General features: G+C 33.5%; 4 protein-coding genes across 4 annotated transcripts in view; 1 reads left to right on the top strand and 3 right to left on the bottom strand.

The window, feature by feature from the left end:
- Positions 1-770: 770 nt before the first annotated feature.
- HELRODRAFT_83602 (hypothetical protein) lies at positions 771-1,220 on the bottom strand (the record flags this gene model as incomplete). The annotated part of the gene is made up of 2 exons (XM_009023539.1): positions 771-961; positions 1,151-1,220. 2 exons carry the CDS (start codon positions 1,218-1,220, stop codon positions 771-773), a joined length of 261 nt encoding a protein of 86 aa, XP_009021787.1.
- Positions 1,221-1,638: 418 nt separating this feature from the next.
- HELRODRAFT_185784 (hypothetical protein) lies at positions 1,639-6,298 on the bottom strand. The gene is made up of 13 exons (XM_009023538.1): positions 6,229-6,298; positions 5,966-6,129; positions 5,473-5,678; positions 5,054-5,341; positions 4,874-4,969; positions 4,164-4,765; positions 3,838-3,906; positions 3,439-3,572; positions 2,951-3,062; positions 2,750-2,846; positions 2,220-2,392; positions 2,035-2,160; positions 1,639-1,840 (listed from the first exon to the last, which is right to left on the bottom strand). The coding sequence occupies exons 2-6, from the start codon at positions 6,096-6,098 to the stop codon at positions 4,607-4,609; spliced, it is 882 nt and encodes a 293-aa protein (XP_009021786.1). The 5' UTR covers positions 6,099-6,129; positions 6,229-6,298; the 3' UTR covers positions 1,639-1,840; positions 2,035-2,160; positions 2,220-2,392; positions 2,750-2,846; positions 2,951-3,062; positions 3,439-3,572; positions 3,838-3,906; positions 4,164-4,606.
- Positions 6,299-7,803: 1,505 nt separating this feature from the next.
- Positions 7,804-19,229, top strand: HELRODRAFT_192693 (hypothetical protein; the record flags this gene model as incomplete). The annotated part of the gene is made up of 21 exons (XM_009023537.1): positions 7,804-8,019; positions 8,380-8,583; positions 9,097-9,199; positions 9,423-9,523; positions 10,067-10,263; positions 11,563-11,667; positions 11,839-12,003; positions 12,171-12,201; positions 12,465-12,593; positions 12,701-12,880; positions 13,025-13,177; positions 13,544-13,766; positions 13,963-14,113; positions 14,504-14,631; positions 14,715-14,893; positions 15,125-15,196; positions 15,384-15,509; positions 15,707-15,943; positions 16,128-16,291; positions 16,446-16,532; positions 19,027-19,229. 21 exons carry the CDS (start codon positions 7,804-7,806, stop codon positions 19,088-19,090), a joined length of 3,015 nt encoding a protein of 1,004 aa, XP_009021785.1. The 3' UTR covers positions 19,091-19,229.
- Positions 19,230-19,930: 701 nt separating this feature from the next.
- The window catches only part of HELRODRAFT_147773 (hypothetical protein), a gene marked incomplete at both ends in the record, with an annotated part of 1,118 nt that continues 805 nt past the window's right edge, over positions 19,931-20,243 (bottom strand). The window contains one exon of the mRNA XM_009023536.1: positions 19,931-20,037. Within this exon, the coding sequence (XP_009021784.1) occupies positions 19,931-20,037 (107 nt within the window). The remainder of the gene's footprint in view (positions 20,038-20,243) is intronic.

The following is a 20,243-nucleotide window of genomic DNA, read 5'->3' as shown; positions in this document are numbered from 1 at the left end:
GTTCTGCGTATGTCAGAGCTGCAATAATAAAGACTAATAAAAAAAATATAAAAAAATGTATAACAAAAGTGTGTACACACACACATACATACATATATATATATATATATATATATAAAAGCTTAATTGGTTTATTATAAAATGGATAATACTTAGAGTACACTTTTGCCAAATACGTTCGTTGCCAAATCGACATACTTGCTTTTAAACAAAACTCAAAACTATAAATTTATTCAAAATATAATTATAAAAATTAAAACTTCTAAAACAAGAAAAAATAATTCCTATGTTAAAATGGCTGATAACTAAGTATCTCTAACAACTTTACCATATTAACTAAATGTTAAAAGTTCATTGCAAAACAAAACAATATATAAACATCTGACAATGTTTTCATTAAAAATGATGTAATAACGAGTTATATATTTATAATTATGAATAAACTCATTTAGAATGAATAAATCAAGATAACACAAATGACAATAACAAATTTTCTTCATCAAACAGAATAGGCAAGTTGTGAATTTATTTTTTCTACCTCAAATCAAAATAAAATTTTCATATAAATTTAAGAGTAACAAGATTTTATCACAAACAAAAAAATATTTAGTGCTAAACAAAACCAATATTCTTATGAAATTCACACACACACACAAAAAGAGAAACAGGCAATCACACAATCAAACAATCACACAGACACATAAATAATCCTTTCAGTTTTTCGACTTAGTCTCCACAACAAAAACACAAGATAAGAGTAAATATTCCTTTCAATCTTGTTTTTTCTCCGGGTATAAATAATTCTTCATCATATGATAGCCAACACCAAGTGTCATGGCGCCGACGATGACACTCTGGGCAATGACCCGGTATTGCATGACATACACTGACAATGACATGTTGCCTCGTTGTTTGTAGTGGGACACGGCATACCCAACCATACCTAAAGTACCCAGGATACCTGTGTGTGTGTTGTATTATAATAATTAATAATCATGAAATAAACACATCTAGAAGTGAAAATTTTGAAATTTAACAACATTTTTCAAGTTTCTGTTAACCAACCAGTAAATAAACTTTTTAAATATGTGTAGTTTAAAGAAGATTTTTAAAACTAAAGTTTTCTTCATTCAAAATTTTAAAATTTTACCTAGTGGAACAAACGGCTCATCTTTTGCTTTTTGCATGAAAGTCTTCGGATGCTTTATTTCTCCGGACATTTTAGTTAAGGAAATTTTAATTAAAAAACTACGAAAAAACTTTAAAAATTCTCCTAATTCTATTTAAATATGAAAAAGTAGGTCTCTAAAAAATCCGTCCAAAAACGCGAAAGCAACGTAATATCGCCCTAGTGCAACGAACTGTCTTACATATCGTCCTTTATAATTATGACCTTAATTCTTAATTTAAAGCAGAAAGATTAACATTAAAATTACAAAAAACTTAAATTTGTTTTAAAATTTTTTTATAATATTTATATAATACCCGAAACAAATCTCAAGTTTTGCCAAAATGTATAATAAAAAGCAGCTAAGTAACTAAAACTTTCAAATTAAATGAAGCTCTACAACAGGAATTTTAAATTATTTTTCATCTAAAAAAAAACTTTACAAAACAAGTGAGAAGCGAGTTGCGAAAGTGAAATCGTCCGTCGAGTTGAATCAATTTAATAATTTTATAGTGAATTAATGCCGAATTTGAAGATTAGTAATTAATTCTTTCAATCGTTTTCTGAATCTTTTTAATTTTGAGGTTTTTCAAGCTGAGCGAGTTGGTTTTTTCCTGAAATTATAAGAAAAATAAGAATCCTGTGGAGTGTGGATCAAATCAACAAGTCAAGGTAACAAAATAAAGTTTCAACAAAACAATGACTGCTTTTCTATTAATAGAAGAATACAGTGTTTTTTTAATTTCATTGTCTCAAATTTTTAATGAAGGTAAATTACACTTTCTTCATTCAGATTATAAATTTGACAGGTACACTAAATAATTTATTATTTCTTTTCTATATCTTAACAATTTTTTGATCTGAAGATGGGCAATACAGGAGGAAGAGATAGAATGCAACAATTGGATGATGGGGGTCCAACCCTGTTCAATCCCAAGCAGATACACGGTTATCCAGGACAACAAGATGCTGAATATGACACATCTCCTAAAGTACTAATCACTAATCACTTTAAAATAGTACTATAGATTAAATGGGATATTTATTTTAGATGTTTTTTGGCTCTGACGACACAGAAAATACAATGCAACCTTTAGATCCAGCAGACACCGAGCCTAGAAAGTTACCGAGTGTTATAAAATGGGAGACTGACAAGGATAATCCTTGTCACACGGTTTTTGTTACTTTTGATGACGGTACAACTAAACTGCCCATGGTTAAAAGGTGTGGGTTTTTTCTGAATAAATGTGATTATATCAACCTATAAAATTTTTTGGTTTACTATTTTTGATTACATAAAGTGTTTTAAATGATATTTGATAATATTCTGTCAACAATCTAACAAAAAAGAAATTTGTTTTTGAGAAAATGATAAATGAAAACTGAAAAAAAAGTAAAAACACCCTACCTTAAAAAATTAATGTTCAATGCATATCAACTTTATGAATTTAAAATTAAACAAGTTTAATTAGACAAACTAAATGAAAGCATATAAATATCTACATTTTCACACACACAACACAATCGCATGGAAAGATGATAACTTTTAATGGTTGGTTGATCTATTTGCTAATTTTACAGTTCACACAATTTTTGCACTGTGGTCAATTTACCTGAAGGAACATACAAATATAAATTTCTGGTTGATGGCCATTGGACATGTGATAAAAAGAAAGAGGTATGTGTTTGTACTTGAGAAATTAACTTTTATCATTTTATAATTCTCCATAGATTGACAAAGAAATGTAAATTAGCCTGTGTTTATTAATTTTTTCATGGCAGATAGTGAAAGAAAATGGTGAAGAGTACAACACTCTCGAAGTGAAGCCATCAGATTTTGAAGTTTTTGAAGCCCTGGCCCATGATAGCATGGGGGCTGACTCTTCAAGATCAGGTAAGCCAATTATATTGAATGATTTTCTTAAATTTTTTTTCTCTAATTTGTTTATTTTGTTGATATTTTCTCGTTTTTGTAACGTTTGATTTGTATTACACAATTTTTGCTTTTGAAAAATTGATCTTGATTTAGCGGAATTTGTACAATATTTTAGTACTTTATTTTTAAAAATTCCCACTGTCATTTATATTTAAATACTTCAATTGTATGACATCTTAACTTATTTTCAACAGTTATTTCAAACAAAAATACTTCAACTCCATAATCTTTACTCCATTACTCAAATTCAGGATTTAGTAGAATTAGTGTTTGATCTAGTAAACAAAAAAACGCTTCAGCCTAACAATTGTTTACGCTATTAACGCAAATTCAGGATTCAGTAAATCTCCACCTGGATCGTACACTCAGGATATCCCGGCGAAATCCCACTCGGCAAATATAACGGCACCTCCCACGCTACCACCGCAACTTTTGCAGGTCATTCTAAATACTGGATCACCCTTGCAGGTGGTGATTAATTTAATCTAGGGTTGCTAATTTGTAAAATTTTGCTCCACCGTCATTGTTTTCAAATAATTAACAATTTAAATAATTTTTAAACCATCATTATAATTATCTGATTATCTTGGAAAAACCGCTCTAAATTTAATTATCATTAAACCTCATATACAAAATACAAACCTAATAACTATACAAACTCAACAGTATAATTAACTTTTATATTAAAAAAATTATTAGTGAATGAATAAATCTATAAATTATTATTCCGAAGTGCGAGCCTACACTGTTACCAGAACCAAATCACGTCATGCTAAACCATCTCTATGCTCTCTCCATCAAGGTCTTCTACAGCTTTACACGTTCTGAGATAATATATCTACGCGATATTTATTCAGTTCCTAATTAACTTAATGTTTGTTTAAAAATTGGTGTTAATTAAGTTTATTCATTTGTTATTGGTGTTAATTATGTAACATATGTCCGTGTTGACCGTCAATTCCTAGTTAAGAGTTTTAATCAGAAGAAAATGCACTCGTATAGGTAGATATCCATTAAGATGTCTTACAATAAATACAAATAAAATTCTAACTTTTATAGGATGGAGTGATAGTGATGAGTGGCACCCACAGATACAGGAAGAAATACGTGACTACGCTGTTATACAAGCCAACATAACCACACCAAACTATAAATTGCAATAACAACAGATGGACTACAACACCAATCGAATTTTTTACGAATTTTCAATTTTTGTTTTCATTCGAATAATTTTCTTTCCATTAACTGTGAGACTTGTTACATTATCAATGATTGCTTCATATACTAATCATTCAATCTATGTAAAGTTAAATCATTTTCGTGTATCACTGTAGTTTAAAATCAACAATAACACTGTTCAAAATGTTTATTTTTTTTATTTCATAAAAAATTTCTCTGATTAGTGAGTTTCGTCTTTTGCTGACATGTTACAAATAACAACATACCAATTCTTTAAAGAACTGATAGGAGAGCAAACGGAACATTCGATGGTCGAGTGTTCTTTAATCCCAAGCTTCGCCAGTGGTGGCGCCTCCCCACTCTGTGGTTGGAGCTGCACTCGCAGGTGGGACTGCATTCGACCAATCGCCCGTGTCTGTAGCTGACCAGTCATCGGTTGTAAAAGCTGGCTGCTGTGGTGCTACCGAGTCTGCTCCCCATTGCTACAGTGGAAATAATCAGAACAAATATTATAATAGTTAATGAAATTTGAATTGTTAATGAAAACAACGTATAACAAAGTGTTAACTGCAGAGTGATCAGTTGCAAACCTCAGTGCTGAATGGAACCTCAGGTTGGTATGCTTCAGCAAACTCTTCTTTTGGTCCCTTGGCTTGCTCAATAGCAGCTTGTTCTTCCTTCTCATTCTAAACATTTTAAATAGCTAGTTAAAATAACAGCTCTTAATTATACACTATGCTTTGAGCTGGTGAAAAAATTTAAAGGTTAACCTCTTCGGGGTCTCTGTAGAAGAAGAGATCAACCATGACGTCCCATGGGACATCAGAGCTCAAGGTTCCTCTAAGGCGCAGAACTTCCCTGGCCAACAGCCACCACATGAGACCAATGGACTGGATGCTTTTGTTGTTGCACGGGATTGCAATATCGATGTACCTCAGTGGTGAGTCAGTGTTGCATAGAGCAATTACAGGAATATTCACATATGCAGCTTCAGTCACTGGCTGGTGATCAGTTCTTGGGTCAGTCACAACAAGCAGTCTTGGTTCACGGAAAGCTGCCTACAATTAATATCATTTCCTTTCTTACATAACAACTTCAGTGTATATTTGGTTACTTAAAGTTTACCACAAGGTGTGTAGTTGAAAGTTAATTTAAAACTATCGACAACTATAATAAACAATCAACTAACTTGAATCTGGTTAGTGAAAGCACCAGGAGTGAATCTTCCAGCAATTGGAGTTGCACCTGTGTATGATGCAAACTTCAAAACAGCCCTCTGACCATAAGGACGAGCTGATATAACACAAACATCGGCTGGGTTTTCTATGGCTGCAATTGCTCTGGCAGCCAACAGCAACTTTTCCCATGTTTTTCTCAAGTTGATGATATATGTACCTGATTTAGTTTGAATTTCCGATAAATAATGTGTAAAAATATTTTAGTTAATTAAATAGACAAAATACGAACAAATAAATATGGACATTTTACAAATATTACTATATTTTAATATTAAGCCTGTCTAACTAATTTTATAAATAGTTAATAATTAACTATTTATAAAATTAGTTAATTTTTTTACAGATTTATTTTATATTTATGAATCTATTTAAATTAAAAAGTGTTAATCACAAACACTGAGACCCAACTAAAAACATGTAAAAATAAGTTGCTGTGTGGCATACCTTCGGCCTTTCTCTTGAAGATGTATTGTTCCATCTGGAAATCTAAATTACTTGTTCCCAAGTGGGTGCCGCATGCCAAAAATTTAGCAACATCGGCTTCACGGAGTGCGAGTGCGTCTAAACCGCCTGACATTTCGATCAATCAGTATGCGATGAAGATTAATCTGCATTTTAAAATTTTATAAATCAAAATTGAATGACTTGGAAATAAAAAATAATGTTTAAAAGTAGCGCTTCATCAAATACTCTAAAAATATACAAACCAGATACAATGCCACGATGGGGTTTAGCAAAAAAAGGAAGGAAGCAAGTTCGTAAACCAAAGAAAGAAAAGAGCGAAAAGTAAATTTCCATTTAAAAGTTAATTTGCCCTATCACTCTCTTCTTTGCGACTCTTTGTACTTATTCCTCGTCAATACTGGATAGTATTTCAGTTGAATGTGATGTAAAGATGATTTTAACAAAAACACCGTTCATAAACACTTAAATTCAATTCAATCACGATTGAAGCATAACCCCAACATTGTCAACCATAATCTCAACTAAGATCATTCGTATCATAATTTCGAATACACAAAGTTGTTTAATTTTATGAGACTATCATTTACACATTCAGAAGAACAAAAATTTAAGTCTGTTGAGGTGACAAAAGAAAATATATAATTTATTAAAGACATCCACACAAGAACAAACATAAGTGAACCAAGCAGCCATTACGTGCATTACTGTCGCGAAGCGGTATTGATTTATTGATTCATGGCTTTACTAATGGCATGTCACAGCCTTTAAATCAGTTATTCACCATTTCATAAATTAAATGAGCGAAATATTCCAATCGTGCCAAAAATTTGCGGCTTAAATTCAAAGCCAAATTATATTTCCACGAATTTATCGGTGTCAAATTATTAGCAGGACGACCTACTTACCTGCTATTGGCTAATGACGAATTTTTGCGCGTTCTGATTGGTTATTAAAGGGGCGTGTCAAAGTTGAAGGTTAGGCTTACGTCCTTTATAATTCTTTATTATCGCTGTATTGCATTGCTTTCGAGAACCTACCAAGTTTGGTTTATATCAAATTTATCGTGATTTTGTACAGCTTTATTAAAAAATCATCTTTTTTTCAATAAATCACAGAGGTAGTTGTTTTTTTCAAATGTAGTTTTTTCAGTTCGTCTGTTTTTGGATCTATAGAACGTATATTTATTTAAAATTAGGATATCTTACTTATTTCAAATTTTTACATTATTTTATTTTTAATTAACAAATTAACGTTAATCATTAAAATAAACCTAACAATGACGTCAATCAGTAATCGCGCGTGTCATGTTCATGATCATGTTCGTCTTTAAATGATTAAGTGGAATACGTTGTTAATAGAAGTAAGAATGAGATTATTCATTACTACTTAGTGCAACACTCCCTACTGTACATTACAGGCTTGGGCTGGTGGCTGTTAATACTCGTCTGCTCGCATCCGCTTTTAATTTTAACCATTTTTATTATAATATCGCCCATTTTATAGCGTTAGAAATTAATTAACTAAGTAAGAGTCTTCCTCTTATTGATAGTCGGCTGATTTTCTGCTAGCGAACTTTTAATAAAAGATCGGAAATAATTAAAAATTGTGTTAGCTAACTTCTAAAATTGGTTTTTAGTTTCATTTTTATTATTATTGCGTCATAGCGTCGTTAGTCGTAACAGAAATATTTATTGGAGGATAAACAAATTGTATGTTTTGTTTGGTTGTTTACAAATTTAAAAATTTATATTTTTCGTGAGAGTTGTTTGGTTTTTATTTATTTAGGTCGATTTTAGGAGAATCTCCAAGAAGAAAACATGCTACAAATAAAATTAATTTCGAGAAGTTTCGGCACCATTGCTCGTTTGGCCAGATCGCCACTACTGGCCAAGAGGCCAGTTTATAATCTGACAAATAGTTTCAATCGCCCCAAGGCCACAGTTGCTCAGGAGCCATTTTTAAATGGCAGTTCCTCTTCCTACATTGAAGAGATGTACAATGCTTGGCTGGAAAATCCCAAGAGTGTTCACAAGGTCTGCTATAAAATACAAACTTTTAATAACTTATATTTATTTATTTATTAAATGATTTATTAAATTATTATGTTGAGCTTTTTTGAGATGGTTTTTAAAATTTTAAAGTTTAAAATCAATAGGTAGAAAAATCATTTGATAAGATTATTCTATACTTGATCTAACTTATAATTTATTAGCTATACATTTTTGTTGAGCTTTTTGAAACTTCTTGCTGATATGTTAATGATAGGTTATTTTACATTCAAAATACTGGGCCCTAGCTATGTACAACTAAATTTAAGAAGTAGGATCAACAATATTAAACTGAATTCAAATCACTAGACTGAACCTGAGTAAAACTATCTATTTCTATATTAGTCATGGGACATCTACTTCAAAAATGCAAGCAGTGGTGCAGCACCAGGACAGGCCCATGCCTCAGCCCCCATTCCAAGTCCCTACCATGGTACCCTGGTCCCCCAGGGCATGCCCATGGGTGCAGTCCCTGCCCAGTCTTTTGGTGTTGATACCAAGTTGATTGATGACCATCTTGCTGTCCAAGCTATCATTAGGTCATTTCAGGTTGTGAAATAATTTTTCTCTTCTGTTTTTCTCATTTTTTTGTAAAAGTTTTTGTAAAAGCTGTTGTTTCGTTCACATTTTGTGCTAGTTTGGTTGTGGTTTATGGTGGGTTAGATTTAATATTAGAGTATTGTAATTGTTTCATAGATTTTTAAATGGAGTTGTGAGAAATGGTCTGGTTGTTGATTGCATGAAACTGAATAGCTGAATGTTTCAATGTCATTATCTTAACAATTATGTTATCTATCTGCCCTTTTCAAATTAAAGATTATACAAACATACAAGCATTAATCTAATGTTTGTATGTTGAATTAGAAGTTTGCTTAATGTAGTTCATATGTGGGTTTAAGTTGCATTCATTGCACTGAAATAAGATTTTTGTAGATGTTTAAATTCAAAATTTATTACAATTTCAAAACACTTATTAAGAATTGATTGGCTGATAATCATTTATAAGATGTTAGATAAGTTAATTGATTTATTTATTTAATATTGAATTTCATTACAAATCAGGTGAGAGGGCATAATGTGGCTGAGTTGGACCCACTGGGTATTTCTGAGGCCGATCTTGACCCCAGTGATGTGCCTGAACTTAGAGTAACCAATTACAGATTAGGTTGGTTCATAATTTTTTTCAAATTTATTGCATCTGTCATTGTTAATTATGAATTTTGTGAGATGGGATTTGATTTGGAAGATAATTTTGGTTTGCTTTTCTAAGAGGTTTATGATGCTATACTTGCTGCTGCTGTGGATGGATACTCTTGTATTGTTAGGCTTGCCAGTACTACTGATGTCATTGCATGTCATTTATGACGTCATTATTGTGTCTGTTTCAGGTGAGCCAGACATGGACAGAGTTTTCCAACTACCGCCTACAACATACATCGGTGGAAATGAACATTCATTGACACTCAGAGAGATTATTAGCAGACTTGAGGTATTGTTTTGTGTGTTTTGTGTATGCTAGTTTTGTTTGTTGGTGCTGTTGTTACTTTCATGTTTTAAAAATGTGTATATGTATATTGCTTATGTATTTTATGAGAGGATTTAGGCTTTAGAGAAGTTTTCAAGGAATGTCTTTGAACTTTTGATTGATAAAGTTTTGTGTGCTTCAATGTTAATTAAATCAATATATCTTATATAGTATATGAATCAAACTTTCACTAATATGTAGAATTATCAGTAGTTAAATTTATGGCTCTCAAGAGATAGATACCAATTTATTGCTAATCAAATTAACTCTTAAATATTTATTTGAATCAGCTATTGCCTTTGTAAGTATGATTAATGGGAATTCCATGGAATATCCTAATTCCAGCTAATGAAAATTTATCTGATGACCAACTCAACAAATAAAAATTTGTCAAGCATTCTAATAGGCCAATAAAATTTTATCCAACTTTTTATTCAACCAATACGAATTGATTTAGCATCTACCTTGCCCAATAGAGTTTATTTTTCCAATCCACCAACCAATCAGAACATCTACTGCCGTCACTTGGGCGTGGAGTACATGTTCATAAACAATCTGGAGCAGCAAGATTGGATCAAGCAGAGGTTCGAGAAGCCCCACGTTATGGAAATGTCAAACGAAGAGAAGAGAACTCTGATGGCCAGACTGATTAGGTCGACGAGGTTTGAGGAGTTTCTGGCTAAAAAGTGGTCTTCTGAGAAGAGGTTTGTTACTTTTTTCAATTTTATCTTCTCTTTCTCCCTCTCTTTCTCTCCCTATCTCTCTCTCTCTTTCTCTCCCTATCTCTCTCTCTCTCTCTCTCTCTCTCTCTCTCTCTCTCTCTCTCTCTCTCTCTCTCTCTCTATTACAATAGATAAATAAACAAATAGTTTAACCTACTGGTAATGAATTTATTTCAATTATACTATTTTTTATTTCAATTATTATTTTATAAAAATAAGAAGATTTACAGACAATTATATTTTTAAAAACTGGTTGGAGATGGTTCGACAGAGGTTATGACTTGAAAAATTAATTTTGGTTATAATGAAAAAAGTGGCCGTGACTGGATTAAATAATTCCAAATATTGGCTCTACCTTGTTTGTGCACTAAAGTAGCAAGTGAATAAAATTACTAACATGGGGGTTATAAAATTATAGTCTTAATACAAAAGCATAATTGTTATCTTTTTGTATGCATTCACATTTTAAAAAAATGTGTATATGTATGTGTAACTATGTGTATGCATGTCTAACCGTGTGTGTGTGTGTGTGCGTGCGTGTGTGTATGTATGTGTGTGTATGTATAATGTAGTTGTGAAATATGTCCTACTACCTAGTTTGTTGTTTATATGTGTGTATGCTTAGTGTGTTTGCATGTATGTGTGGTTTTTATGTCTGATTAAATGTATGTATGTTTTGTGCGTAAGTATGTTTGTTTGTTTGTTTATATGTATGTATGTATGTTTTGTATGTTTGGCTGGTTGGTTGATGATGGGATAGCCAGAACTTTGGCTTAACTGTTCAGTACAATTTATTGCTCTCTATGATTTGTTTCTATTTTATTAATGTTGCATTTGTTCTAATTTATATTGTATGTATGTATGTATGTTTTTGTTTTGTTTGTGTTTGTTTGTTTGCGCGTGCGTGCGTGCGTGTGCGTGTGGGTAATGCAAATAGGTAGATCTATTTTTGGTATTTTATCTGCACTCCTTTCTATCATTTATTCATTTATGGTCCATACCTGCTGTAGAATGAGATTACATGAGATGAAATGAATGAATGGATCAATAATAATATTTTCTTCCTTTTTTTGCTTCATATTGCATACCTGTAATCTGTGAGCACTACGCTAAATTTGTATAAGCTGTTAATGTGTGTGTGTGCGTGTGTGTATGTGTATTTGTGTATTACCTGCAATGAAAAATTTAAAATGAAAATACAAAAAAAAAATACGAAATTCCCACGCTAATACAAAATACCTCCACATAGCCCAATGCACTACAACAAAATACACCGTACAGATTTGGTTTGGAAGGATGTGAGGTCTTGATACCTGCAATGAAGCGTGTAATAGATGCTTCCAGTGCATTTGGGGTCGACAGTTTTGTCATTGGAATGCCTCACAGGTTGCTATTGTGTATGACTGACTGAATGAATGAATCAATCGATCAATCAATCAACTGTCCATACGAAAATTCATCCAATAATTCATTAATAGTTTTTTTCTATCATTCAATCATTCGTTCACCCATCTATCAATCTATCTTTCATTCATTCATTCATTCATTACTAACCAGAGGTCGTTTGAATGTACTTGCCAATGTTTGTCGCAAACCTCTGGAGCACATCTTCTGTCAGTTCGACTCTAAGTTGGAGGCAGCCGACGAGGGCAGTGGTGATGTGAAGTACCATCTTGGCATGAGTCATGAGAGACTCAACAGGACTACCAATAAAAACATCAGGTTTGTTGGTCACTTTGTCGATTGATGATCCATTCGAATTCCTGAAACCTTAATACATGAATGATCAAACTATACAAAAGAGCTCTCAATTGAATAATTTTTAACCAATCAGGTTGGCTGTAGTAGCAAACCCTTCCCATTTGGAAGCGTGTGACCCCGTTGTTCAGGGCAAGACAAAAGCTGAACAATTCTACAGAGGTGACACCGAAGGACAAAAGGCAAGTTGGCCCATATTGAATGGTAGATGGATTGACTGGTCGACTGATCGATTGATTGATTGCGATTGATTGATTGATTGATTGATTGATTGATTGATTGATTGATTGATTGATTGATTGATTGATTGATTGATTGATTGATTGATTGATTGATTGATTGATTGGTTGATTGATTGGTTGATTGGTTGGTTGGTTGACTTAAATAAACAAAATTGTCAATGAAATGTTTGTAATAACAAACAGGTGATGAGCATTTTGTTGCACGGGGATGCGGCCTTCTCTGGGCAAGGGGTGGTCTACGAAACCTTCACCTTGAGTGACCTGCCTGCTTATACCACCCATGGTACTGTACACATTGTCGTCAATAACCAGGTAAATAACTGGTTTAGTATTTTTCATTTTTGATTGATGTCATTCATTTAATGTAGTTCAAAGTTCTTTATTAACCTCAATTACTCAACGACGACACGTGGCAACAGATTGGCTTCACAACTGACCCACGTTTCTCACGCTCCTCTCCCTACTGCACCGATGTGGCTCGTGTCGTCAGTGCTCCAATCTTCCACGTCAATGCCGACGACCCTGAGGCCGTCATGCACGTCTGCAAGGTCGCAGCCGAGTGGAGGTCAACTTGGGGAAAAGATGTTGTCATTGATCTGGTTGGTTGTTGAGGGGTGAGGGATTGGATGAGTGATTTGATTCGGCTGTTGGTGGGTGGGTGATTTGATTGGTTGGTTGATTGATTGGTTAGTTTATTTTTCTTATTGATTATTTAATAGTTGAATCGTTTATTCTTAATTCAGGTTTGCTATCGTAGAAATGGGCACAACGAAATCGATGAACCCATGTTCACTCAACCTCTCATGTACAAAAAGATCAAGCAGACGCCTGTCCTCTTGAAGAAGTATTCTGATAAGTTGATGGCTGAGGGTGTTATCAATCAGAAAGAGTATGAGGTTTGTGCACGTGTGTGTTTCTGTATGAAGTTTCCATTTGTTTTCAGAGTGTATGTGTGTATTTGTAGAGGTGTTGCTAGTTCACGTTTTTGTGTGTGCTGTGTATTTTTTCATCTCTATGGCTTCTCACAGGCTAATGTATTGACAGACATGCTGTCGTTTTTTTTTAGATTTACATACACTTAACTACAAGCTGAACCACACACATTCAGATCTACTCAAGTATTTGTATACATTCATTGAAACAAACACACACGTGTGCCACACCTACACACACCTAATTTTATCCTCTTATACTTTACTAACTTGTACATAAACATTTGTACATACATGCATACTTATGCATACATACACAATTGTACACAGGAGGAAGTAGCCAAGTATGACAAAATATGTGAGGAAGCGTATGCAGCTGCACGCAAGGAAACAGCCATCCAGAACAGACTCTGGCTAGACTCCCCTTGGTCCGGATTCTTCGACGGGAAGGACCCGATGAATCTCATCCCCACCGGCATTCCCGAGGAGACCCTGCAACATATTGGGGATGTTCTCAGTAAGGAGCCTGGTGGAGAGTTTGTTGTTCATAATGGTTAGTTTGGATTTCGTTTGTTTGGTTGACGGTTCCAAATGTTGTGTGTTGATCTTTTGCTTTTGTGTGATCTTGTTGTTTGTATTTTGGTCTGCTTACCCAGTAACAACACCACACACACACGCCAGTAACAACACCACACACACGCGCGCACACACACAACAGCAACATCATCGGTATCTTCACCAATCTGCAGGTATCAAACGTATCTTGAAAGGCCGTAAGGATATGGTGACCAGTCGCTCAATTGACTGGGCCATGGGGGAAGCCATGGCATTTGCCTCCTTGCTTAAGGAGAGCATCCATGTGAGGTTGAGTGGGCAGGACGTCGAGAGAGGTACCTTTAGGTTAGAATTTTTGTGGTGGTACTGTGTGTGTGTGTGTGTGTGTGTGTGTGTGTGTGTGTGTGTGTGTGTGTGTGTGTGTGTGTGTGTGTGTGTGTGTGTGTGTGTGTGTGTGTGTGTGTGTGTGTGTGTGTGTGTGTGGTGTAGTTTGTTGTAGTTTGGATACAATTTATTTTAATTCCCGCTCAATCAATTTCATTTTTTGTTCGTCCTCATAACATATTCATTCCTGTGTGTGTGTGTGTGTGTGTGTGTGTGTGTGTGTGTGTATGTGTGTGTGTGTATGTGTGTGTGTGTGTGTATGAATGTATGTTAATCTTATCTCAATCATTCATCCTCACAACACATCTCATTCACCCTCTCAAATGTTTCTATCCATAATTCACATGCCAGCCATCGTCACCACGTTCTTCACGATCAAAATCGAGACAAAGTGACCTACAATGCCCTGAACCACATGTACCCCGATCAGGCTCAGTACAGCGTCTGCAACAGCTCTCTCTCGGAATTTGGAGTTCTTGGTAACATTTTGTTTGTCTTCTTTTGTTTGTTTTGTTTGTTTGTCTGTTTGTTTAGTTTACTAAATCAATTAATTTCTTACCAGGATTTGAACTTGGCTACTCAATGAGCAATCCAAATGCACTCGTCTGTTGGGAGGCCCAATTCGGTGACTTCTCAAACACTGCCCAGTGCATATTCGACCAGTTTGTGAGCAGTGGTCAGGCAAAATGGATTAGGCAGAGTGGTCTGGTCGTCCTGCTACCTCATGGTTACGAGGGCATGGTTAGTTGAGTTGGATAATTGGTTGATTAGTTCATTGGTTAATTGGGTCCTCAGTTGATTGGCTACAAAATCGACATTTGTTTGGCTGGTTAGCTTTATAAATGTTTAAGTTTCATTTAATGTTTAATAGCAAAGGAATTTCTATATACAATGAGATGATGTGATTACAATGAGTTTGGTGACGATGATGATAACACTGATGATGACGACGACGATGATGTGATATTGCAGGGACCTGAGCACTCCAGTTGCAGACCTGAGAGATTCCTTCAAATGTGCAACGATGATCCTGATTATTTCCCTGTTAGTAATGCATGTGCATGGGCGGATGCATGCATGCATTTATCCACATATACATCGATTCATATGTGGATGGATGGACCGATGGATTAATGGATGAATGAAATGATGTATGGATATATTATGGATGTTAAAACTATGAAGAAATGGATGTGTGAATTGAACATGACCACAACAAACAAACCAACAGCCTGAGAATGAGCATTTTGAGATTCAGCAACTGCACGAGACCAACTGGTTTGTCGTTAACTGCACAACTCCAGCCAACTACTTTCACGTGCTCAGGAGGCAGATACTTCTGCCATTCAGGAAACCTGTGAGTGTTATGGCTTAGGACTTGATATTGAGGATGTTGTTGATAGTGTTTTCAAGTTGTTGATGTGTTTATTATGAATTTGTATGTAGTGTATGTATGTGTCGCGTGTGTGTGTGTTTGTGTGTGTGTTAAATCATATCTTCACTTGGTTATATTTATAAGACAGCATTTATAAGACATTCCTTCTTTTTCTTCAGCTAATTGTCTTCTCTCCAAAAAGTCTGCTCCGCCATCCAGAGGCCAAATCCAGCTTGGACATGATGCTGGATGGGACCTGCTTCAAACGACTCATCCCAGAAGAAGGTGTGGCCTCTGAGAATCCTGACAATGTCAAAAGGTTGCTCTTCTGCACTGGTAAGGTTTATTACGAGCTCACCAAGGAACGTGCTCAGAAGGAGAGGTTGTCTGATGTGGCCATCGTGAGAGTTGAACAGGTGTGTTAGCGTATATACGTGCCTGTGTGTGTGTTTAGTTTTCATGAAATAAATGAAGAATATTAATTAATCTATGTTATTCATGTTTAAGATGAGCAATTAAAATGTTTCTGTATATAACCTAACTTAACATTCATCAAAACCTTTCGAATTGATAACCATTTTGTTTCATAAATCTCTCCAGCTTTGCCCATTCCCAATGGATCTGATTCGCAAGGAGTTAGAGAAGTACTCGAAGGCCAAGGTGTTCTGGGTCCAGGAGGAGCACAAAAACCAGGGTGGCTGGTCATATGTCAAGCCAAGATTTGAAACTGTCATCGCGAGGGAGGGCTCGAGCAGGCCTGTTGGGTTAGCTAATACTCCTATTTTTGTTGTTGCTGCTGCTGTTGTTGTTGCTACTGCTGTTGTTGTTGCTACTGCTGTGGTTTAACGTAAGAGCCCACAGGTAGCAAAGTTTCAGATTTTATTGTTAATTTAATTAATTAAATTCCCCTCTACGCAGGTACATTGGGCGCCATGTTTCAGCGGCCACTGCAACTGGAAACAAGTTCACCCATATAATGGAGCAATCTCGTTTCTTGAGACAGGCGTTCGAATAAATAAATTAATTAATTAATTAGTTAGTTAATTAATCAACTAATTAATCAATTAGTAGGTTGGTTCTTTGATTGATTGATTGATTGGCTGATTGTATAAATCTTAACTAAATTACATCTCAAACTTTTTGATTAACATTAATTAAAACTGACATCTTACTCGTTATCATCGTCACGTCACATGCTTCCACATTGAAACCTTCATCGTTAAATCATCACCATCATCATCGTCGTTAGATCATCATTATAATTAAATTAATATCATTAGCGCTACGCAGACTTCACTCATTCACTCACCAAATCGACTCATTAACATAAGTTATCTTCATTAATATTCATATATATATATATATATATTATGAATGTGTTTTATTGGCTTAATTTGTTAAATGTTGTTTGATAACGAATTAATATGTGTATTTTCTGAGTAGTAATAATGACAATAATAATAATAATTATTATTATTGTTGTTATTATTAATTAATTTTTACGAAATCGAAGTCTACCGAGGCTATGACTAAGTGTTTATCTTATGTTTCATTTGGTTTCATTTGTATGTTTACTTGTTTGTTTGTTTGTTTGTTTGTTTGTTTGTATGTTTTGTTTGTTTGTTTTGTTTGTTTGTTTTGTTTGTTTGTATGTAAGTTTGTTTGTTTGTTTATTGATGCCATTAAAAAAACATCCTATTATCATTGTTCTTGGATTCTTTGTTCATTCTTTGTCAATTCAAGATGCCATCTTCATTATCTCCATGCTGTCCTCATTATAGATGTTGTTGTCGTCGTCGTTGTTGTTGTTGTTGTTGTCATTGATGCTATTGTCTTTGAGTCTAACGAGTTTTGAGTTGTTGAGGTGGTTTTGAAGAATTCTAGATATACATAAGATTAATGTAACTTTGAATATATATATATATATATGTATATATAAATATATATATTATATATATATTTATGTGTTTATATATGTGATTTCATGATTCTTACAATATTGAATGAACACTTATTATTAATACAGCTATAGTAGTATTAATAGCAAAAGCACATTGTAGTAACTTAGTAGTAATTTCATATATTTACAACATGTGTGTGTGTATCAATATGTATATATATATATATATATATATAGAGAGAGAGAGAGAGAGAGGGAGATATGTATATATAAATCCTAACACATGCATATGATTGAGTGTATGTAAAAAAAATTGGTTTAACTTAGTTTATCTTTAGTAAACTGGTTACATTAGTTTCAATTTTTAACAAGTGTGTTTGTGTGCGTGTGTCTGTGTGTGTGTGTGTGTGTTTTGTTAAAACATTTAAGAGCTTTTTTTCATTATTCTATTTGATTTCATTGGTGTTTTTGTCTTTTTTTATATAATTATTTATTTTTTTTCTAACCATTTGTGGACGTATATATTTATCGCTACATACAATTAACTATTACATTATTAATTTTATTATTAATATTTAATGTTGTTGTTGTTGTTGATGTTGTTAGTTCTATTTTTTATTTCGTATTTCATTCTATTATCGTTACTCTTTAGGAAAATTTTAATAATAATTATTATTTATTATATAATTAATATAATAAAATATTACATTATATTAGTATTTATTTTCATTTGTTAGAAATAAAAAAAAAACGTATTTATCAATCTTTATTGAAATCGCCTACAAAATTACAGAATCTGATTTTATGTTTGGAAATGATATAATTATTTGTTTCTTTATTATGAAAATTTTAAAAAATTCTTTATAACTAAAATCGTAGACACATTTTTAGGTGATTTGTCTATTAAAATAGACTAAAATGAGGGATTGGTCGTTAGTTTTTCAAGTTTTTATTGGTCTTTGTTCATGTATGTCAGACTGTTTTTTCTTTGTAGTTAATAAAACGCATCAGAAAAACTATTGAATGTGATTTTTTTTGTTTTAATGTAGTAATGTTGACAGTAAAAACCTGGTATGCGTGTGAAGTAGTTTATTAAGGGTAAGAAAAATTGGATGTATTTTGAAGTTTGTGTTCATGCACGGTACTGAGTGTTTTTGAGGGTAGGAAATTATTTAATTAGTTAAAAATCAATTAATTAATAAACTAACTGATTGATTGATTATTAATTAGTTAGTAATAACAATGTCTACCCATGTAAAAGTGATTGTATGAGTTAGTAAAATAAATAAACCAATAAAAGGATGAATGAATGATCGAACGAACAAATGAATGAATGATTGAACGAACAAATGAATGAATATTTTCATGGCAACAGTCTTTCTTTGTTATCAAAATTTTCGGAAAAAAAATAAAAAATATTGATATTGTCCAGTATCACAAATTTTTAGAAAATTTCAATTTTCTTATAAAACATGTATATATATATATATATATATATATATTTATATATATATATATATATATACACATAAATAGATTCCATTCATTCATTCTTTCATCTATTATTAATTCATTCATTCGTTCATACCAAACATGCAGAAACTATACTATGCGTTGTAAAGAGAAACATTTTAAAGAAATATGTACGAAGGTACCTCAATGAAAATGTACTTTTAAATTTGCGTACACTTCCCCTTAGGCACCTATATATATAGAGAGAGAGGGAAAGAAAGAGAGGGAGGGAGAGAGATTCCCAGGTGATTAGGAAAACTTTAATTACTTTCAGGTCGTACGGGGCTTATAACAACATTAAAGCAATAATCATATAATACACACCGTTATTATTATTATTATTATTATTCATTCATAATTCCTACAAAATGCTGTGTATGTGTGTACGAGGTACTTGAGCACCTGGTCACATACACAACGTATCAATTCGAACGACGAAGATACCATAAGAATAGCGAAAAAAAGCTTATTCCTCCAATCATGCTATATACTATGTCTCTACAATGTTAAAAAAAAAATTTAACATCATATGATTGCCCATTCAATCACATGTCCATCTGGAACTGCTGTGGGTTGTCATCCTGACGAAAACCTAAAGAAATATGAATTCTAGATTATTATTATTATTGTTTATTATTATAATTGTTTATTATTATTATTATTAATGTTATTATTTATTTTATTCATAGAAAAATGTTTCTATTTCAAACTCCTGATGTATAATATTATTTAAGACTGTCCTACCTTTGGACTTCAGGGAGGCATTCTTTGGCTGATGGAAATGATTGTTGCGATTGTTGCTGTTGTTGTTGTTGCGGTAATTATGATGATGATTGTTGCGTTGTTGTTGAGGTGGGGAATTCCCATAGTGGATATCCTGATTGTTGCTGCTGTTGCCCTGATTTTGGGTTTTTCCATGATAGTTGTTGTGGGAATTTCCATTATGTTGCTGCTTTGTTGGACTGGTCGACAGAGGACTCTTGAGCTGCTTTGGGCACGTGATCCCGGGAATGAGAGGGAGATTGGTAGGGGGGGTCTGCGATAGTGGGGAATTCCTACACTGGATCAGGAAGTTTCTGTCGTAGATGATCCGGGTGCCTGTATGGTAGTTTCGGTTTCGTTTTTAGTGTGAAAATGACCATGATGGTGTTGGAGATATAAAAGATAACGACGACGATAACGATGACGATGATGATAATGATGATGATGGTGATGACGATGATGATGATGATGATGATGGTGATGACGATGATGATGATGATGATGATGGTGATGACGATGATGATGATGATGGTGATGACGAT

Source organism: Helobdella robusta (assembly GCF_000326865.2).
Source record: "Helobdella robusta unplaced genomic scaffold HELROscaffold_37, whole genome shotgun sequence".
In the NCBI taxonomy this organism is placed as follows: Eukaryota; Metazoa; Annelida; class Clitellata; order Rhynchobdellida; family Glossiphoniidae; genus Helobdella; species Helobdella robusta.
This window is presented reverse-complemented; position numbering and strand designations above follow the sequence as displayed.

Coding starts and splice junctions, on each gene's coding strand:
- HELRODRAFT_185784 (XM_009023538.1), bottom strand. CDS start 6,098: ATGTCAGGCGGTTTAGACGCACTCGCACTCCGTGAAGCCGATGTTGCT. Junction 5,679..5,965: donor CTTCAAGAGAAAGGCCGAAG/GTATGCCACACA, acceptor AAACTAAATCAG/GTACATATATCATCAACTTG. Junction 4,766..4,873: donor AGGTTCCATTCAGCACTGAG/GTTTGCAACTGA, acceptor TTTCCACTGTAG/CAATGGGGAGCAGACTCGGT.